Source organism: Myotis brandtii, unplaced genomic scaffold (genome assembly GCF_000412655.1).
Source record: "Myotis brandtii unplaced genomic scaffold, ASM41265v1 scaffold293, whole genome shotgun sequence".
NCBI lineage: Eukaryota > Metazoa > Chordata > Mammalia > Chiroptera > Vespertilionidae > Myotis > Myotis brandtii.
Genome location: NW_005361201.1, coordinates 2,413,535 through 2,419,727, shown reverse-complemented (window position 1 = coordinate 2,419,727; position 6,193 = coordinate 2,413,535). Strand labels below are relative to the sequence as shown.

At 33.1% G+C, this 6,193-nt stretch overlaps 1 protein-coding gene across 1 annotated transcript in view; it reads right to left on the bottom strand.

Annotated features, from left to right (window-relative positions):
• Positions 1–2,318: 2,318 nt before the first annotated feature.
• ANO5 (anoctamin 5) overlaps positions 2,319–6,193 on the bottom strand; it is a 70,141-nt gene continuing 66,266 nt past the window's right edge. The window contains exons 21-22 of the mRNA XM_014542241.1: positions 5,324–5,429; positions 2,319–3,406 (exon numbers count right to left, since the gene is read on the bottom strand). Of these exons, the coding sequence (XP_014397727.1) occupies positions 3,206–3,406; positions 5,324–5,429 (307 nt within the window). The 3' untranslated portion in view covers positions 2,319–3,205. The remainder of the gene's footprint in view (positions 3,407–5,323; positions 5,430–6,193) is intronic.

Below are 6,193 nucleotides of genomic sequence, written 5' to 3'. Positions count from 1 at the left end.
CATGAATTTTTACATAATGCTGGAATAAATGACATACTTAAATTGTTACACATAAAGGAAAAGAGTAATAAGTTGTTTAGAAAAAAGTAACAGAATAATTACAGTAAATCAGTTTTACTTTTGACACATAATAGTTTCCAACTTGAAATTTCTTTGGTTTTTCTCTCATCCTCATTAGATGGCTAAGGAAAGAGACCTTCCTTTTAGCACCCCCCACCAACAGCTGCACCTTACACAAACAACTCTCTCCCCATGGAAACATGCAGTTTCATAAGGACAGAACTCCTTTATCTTCTTCTTCCTAGGTCCCTCTCCTCTTTATCATCTTCTTTCCTTCTTCTCCTTGATAACTTGCTTAATGGCTTAGATAAAAGAAGAATATTAAATCCAGGAGGAGTCATGAGATACAGCAAAAATAAGAGAGTATTCCATTTAATTAAGATACTCCATTCTTGATGGATTACTCTAAAATAAATATTTTGAAGTGGATTCTGCTTCTTATGTTCAAAGAAAACCCGATGAAGGCAAGGATTAGAGATGACATTTGAAAAGAGTTATGTATTTTTCAGCATTTGCATTTAAAATTATTTCAAATAAAATCTCAAATGTTTCCTGTAACATTTCTAAAAAAGTAACTGTGGGTTTGATTGGATGATAAACACATTGGCCATGCTGATCAAAATCAACTTACATTTGACAGCCATGTGCTATTAATTCATCCCTCCCATAATAACCAGTAGGTTTAATTAGATAAGACAAATCTATATGAATGGATTTGGATTTGGACTTGGACTAGAGAACTTTTATGAAAGTGATGGATATACTTATATTTCATTTTAAAATCTGTAAAACTAGGAGAAACTCTTTGTAGAAGACTGAAACATGAAACAAAGTATTTATCAACTAGAGGCCTGATGCACGAAATTCGTGCAAGAGTAGGCCTTCCTTCCCTTGGCTGCTGGCACCAGCTTCCCTCTGGCACCCGGGACCCGGGTTTCCCTCTGGCTGCCGGCAGGCACCTAGGACCTGGGCTTCCCTCACAGCCCTGGCTTCATCCAGAAGGTCGTTCGGAGGGACATCTGGTCTAATTAGCATATTAAGCTTTTATTATTATAGATATTTTAAAAGAAAAATACCAACCAATCATAAAGGCTAAAATTTACTATTTCCTCTCTTGTCTTCCATACAGCCTAGGAATCTAACACTTGAGTTGGTTTAGGATGGCAATGTACAGACAACCTTATGAGATAAATATGTCTTTATTTTCTTACAATCCAGCTCTATAAATATTGTTAGGCCACAAAAATTAAAACCATAAGAAACCAGTTTCCATATTTTAATTTTTATTAACACCTAGGAAGGAACAATATGAGCTGTGCACAATGTACAACACCGTAGTAATGCAGTTTTATTTAACAGGTCAAACATACTGCATCTGTGGCTTACTTCATAGTAACACTGACTGGATTTCTCACGCAAGAAATATATATCCTCCACATGTGAAATCTTGCTTCAACAATGAGATAATTTCAAATTACACAAAAATATTCATAAAAATCTACCTAGTGGGTGACAAATTATTACTGCCAATATTGGGATAACTGTCTCATAGTTTTATAAAATTCATAATCCTCAGATCTAAATGCTTAATATTGATCATTGGTTAATACTACCTGACATATACTTAATACTGACAATTCCACAAAATATATTAGCATCAAATAATGAAACACCACTTAGAAATTTTTTGCAATAACGTTTCTTCTTTTGTGTGCAATTAAAAAACACTATTCCTTTGGAACTTAAGTGTAATTTAAAACTAGAGATTCAAGTTGACTGGTATCTCTCAACTTATAAGGTTAAAAAATATATATGCCATATATATATATATACATATATATATGTATATATATATATATGGCATTTATTTTTAAGGGAAATAAGAATGAGTGTATATGTGCCACAGACCTAAGTATGAGAGTAATAATTCAATTTTTTAAAAAAATTTACCTATCAAATTACCACCTCATTCTTATTTTGTTGATCCATTTTTGGTGTTAAACTCTGTGATTGATGTCAAATCACATCAAATCAATAGCCAACAATACCACTGTGTGTCAAAGGCATAGGGGCAAGGCACTGAACATTGTATAAAAGGATGAATCAATATAAAAGATTGTAAATGCATTAAAAGATTTGAGATTACTTTAAACAAAAAAATCAAATTTCATAAACAACTTGTGCCTAACATACAAATAGCTAATGCTCAAACAAGCTTCATGATGAAAAAAGGCATTGTAGAAGACAAATAATTTTTTAAAAATAATTCAACATTTTTATATTAAGGTCAATAAATTAATCAATATACATTGTCTTGCATTTCTTAACTACAAAGAAAAGACATTACTGCTTTAAAATATCTTTCATTCAGTCAAAGACCTGAAACAATCTAATAACTTCTTAATACTCTTTTCCAGATAAAACAATCCAGTCTTCAAACTATTTTTACCAAAACGTTATCTTTAAACAACTGAATTGTTAGTCTTTTGTTGAAACCCAAATGTTCAGTCTCTTGAAAAAGCAATTTTGCATTTACCTGAAGGACCACCTGGGATTCTTATGAAAGTTTCACTTATTCAGGACAACTTCAGAAACATACTCTCGCCATGATATTTACCCAATATACTTAATATGTGGGTCTTCTTATGTCATCTGAGTTTGGTTTTTCATTTGCATAGTCTAAAATGGCAGGTTAAATATGGCCTTTTAAGCCCCTTCACTTCTTTTCTCTTTGTCCCAACATTTTTCTTGATGGGAAAGTGATATGAAACAACCCAGTAGAAGACCATGAAAATGTGCAGATGCACTGGAAGGTGACGGGACAGCCCTAGTCCAGTGTTGGATTATAAACTGCAACATTCCATGATTTTCCATATTCTGATTCCACATGCACTTTTAACAATCATTTATAGAATCCCAGAAAACAATATCTAGGGAGGGCCCAGCCAATGGAGCAGAGAAGGTATTCTTCTGACCTCACAAAGTTGGCCTCTATAAAAGTGTACAAAAATTTGAGTTAAAAAAGGAGAAGGGATAAAATTGACACATGGCTTCTGGCCTCTGGCCCTAATCTAGGGAAAATGTGAAGCCAGTCAGGCTACCAGCTGCTTACTCATTTTGTTGACTAGATTGTTGATTTAGCCAGCTATACTTTGTTTTCGTGAATCATGAATTCCTTGTCAAATTCACTAGAATCAAATGTCAAGTTCTCTTTTAATTTCTTAAGCTCAAAGTCATGGAGAATCTTGACTGTCATTAGCTTTTCTCGCTTAATTTTCTCCAGAACATCTTTTGGAACATCAGGGATCATCCAAGCCAACAAAAATTTAACTAAAAACACAACATGCTAGAGAAAACATTAAAAACAAAACAAAAACAAACAAACAAACAAACAAACAAAAAACAACACTGTTAGAATTGTCAAATGTTCAGCAGGAAGCTCTTACAAATAATTTCATTCATTCAATAAACTGTGCTCAATGTAGGAAGTACCAGGAAAATAAAGAAGATATGGCCCCTGTCTGGAACTTTCCTACAAAGACCAATAGTAAACAAATAAATACATTCTAAAATATGTAATACAGAAATTGAGGTTGAACATGTCATTGAATATACTCTTTTTTCTATGCTCCCTCCTAAAAACCTAATAAAATACTTGAAAATAAAATTTAAAAGATATAACCAACAAAGACAAAAAGAAGGGAGGGAATAGTAATAACAGACTCCAGAGTAGAGAAAGCTTGCACTTAAACTTGCAATGGTTCCCTGGCCCTGGGCAGGAGGCAACCAATCGATGTGTCTCTCTCACATCAATGTTTCTCTCTGTTTCCCCCGCTCCCTTCCCCTCTCTCTAAAAAAAAACAATGGAAAAATATCCTCGACTTGAGGATTAAAAAAAAAAAAAAAAACACAAAAAACAAAAAACAAAAAAATTTATAAAGACTAGGGAATCAGAATGGTTTTGCATTTGCATTTCATAACAACACTGGCTCCAACCCAGGGAAAAACTAACAGAAAATAGAGCAATGTCTTTAAGAAAAATTCAGGATACCTAAATAAAGATAGTTAAGCATTTTTTAGGGAAAATGACTTTCAATCTTGAATTTCATACCAATTAATCATCGATAATGAAAGAAAATATATTTTTAATATGCAAGTTTTCAAAAATTGATGGCCCATAATTTTCCTCAGCAAATTACTGAAAGATGTACTTCATTAAAATAAACTATCAATCCAAAAAAGGGAGAAACATAGATTGCAGAAAATATAGTAATTAATACAAGAGAAGGTAAAGAGAAATCCCAAAAAGACAATGAGTCAGAGCCTGTGATAATTGCAAAAATTAGTAAGAATAATGAATAAACAAAAACAAAAATATCAAAAGATTCCTAATGCAATTTACCAGACTGAAAGGTGATGAAAAATGTAGGAATGAAAGAGTGATAAAGAAAAGATAGAGAAAGAGAGAAAGGGGGAGGGGTAACATGTGGAGGAATGCTACATAAGACTGCTCTCTTTTCTTTATTGTGCAAAATTATTTGATTTTTAAAAATTACTTACATATATAAAAAGAAAAACTGATTTGACTTTGTGTGTGCTTGCATTAGACTTTTCCATTATTGAGATTCACTGTAGAGTAAAAAAAGTGCCTTACATTGACTTGTCTCTCCCTTATTGGCTTTCATGTCTTACGATTTGTAGCTCTCAATTTGTGTCTTAGTCAAATACCACCTCTGTATTTGTTCTTTCTTACTGCATGTCTTATATCTAAAATTATACTGGAAATTCCACAAGGGAGAAACATAATATAGTGGACAGAGCAGAGGCTTGGGAGTGAGACATCTGGCATCAAAACCCAGGTTTAATATTAGCTGATTATCTTTCAACCAAATATCTTATTTTGATAAGTCTCAGAGTCATTTTACAAGGGCAAATAATAATAAAGTCTAACTTACAAGGTTATTATTATAGCCACTGCAACCAATATGTAAAGGTATTCAGTAAAATCAGTGGGTCCTCTGCCTTTTTCCTGTCCCTCAAGGGATGTAGCCATATTTTTTCTTTTCTGACACCTTGATAGTTAGTAAGTGAATAACAGGCACTCATTATACTGAAAATATCCCTACATTGCTTTCTATGACAACAAATATATCAAAACAATTTATTGAGATAATGCTAATTCTTTTCTAAGCAGATATCTTTAGACATATATGGCTAAAGGGAGCAGAAAGACTAACTGGAATGAATGCTAAGAAGGGCTTACCTCCATGACTATGATGAAGGTCATTTTGGCAGCAAGGACGTGCCAGAATTGCATATTATGAGAGTATTTCTCTGCGTGATTAGGGGGATATCTGTGATCTCTATACCTGAAAAATATATATACAAAAAATTAGCTACAGATTCAAATAGAGAGACTTCTTAAGAGACTCTTTTAATTGACCTCAAAAGTCAAGTCACAGTAAGATAACTGCTACCATGAAACATTTATCTTTCTTGTACAGATAAAAGTCATAAATGTTGCTCACATATAGTATAGATGTAGCAGGAGACATAAGTGAAACTTCTCTCCTGTCCTTCAAAGACAGATATTGCCATCTCCATTACCTCCCTTCCTACCCCTTAACACAGGTAGTTCTACCCATCACCCCAGAGAAACCAATTGTCTCCTGTCATTATACTCAAGGAACATTTTAATCCTCATTTTATTGTATCTTTCAAGAATAAAACTTGACATTATTAACGATTTCTATTTTCTTGGAACTCTATTTTCTTTTGGCTTATCTGACACTGCATTGTGTTGTTTGGGTTTTATTCTTTACTATCCTTCTGGAGTGTTCTTTGTGCTCAACTTTGTGAGCTCATTGTTTTCTACAAAGTTACTAGAGATTGATGTGCTTCAAGGTTTTAGTCCAGTGATGACATCATGAAATACAACACAAGTGTCCATGCTTTTAAAGGCAATGCTATGATTCCTCTAGATGCAAATATGAAACATAACAATGCTTCTGTCTACCTGTGATGCAATATTTTGCTGTTTCTTTGCTGGAAACCAAAATGAAGTAATTGGCTTAAGAATTAAGGGGCCTTAATGTTTATTCTATCAATATATTATAGTATAGTATAATATAAT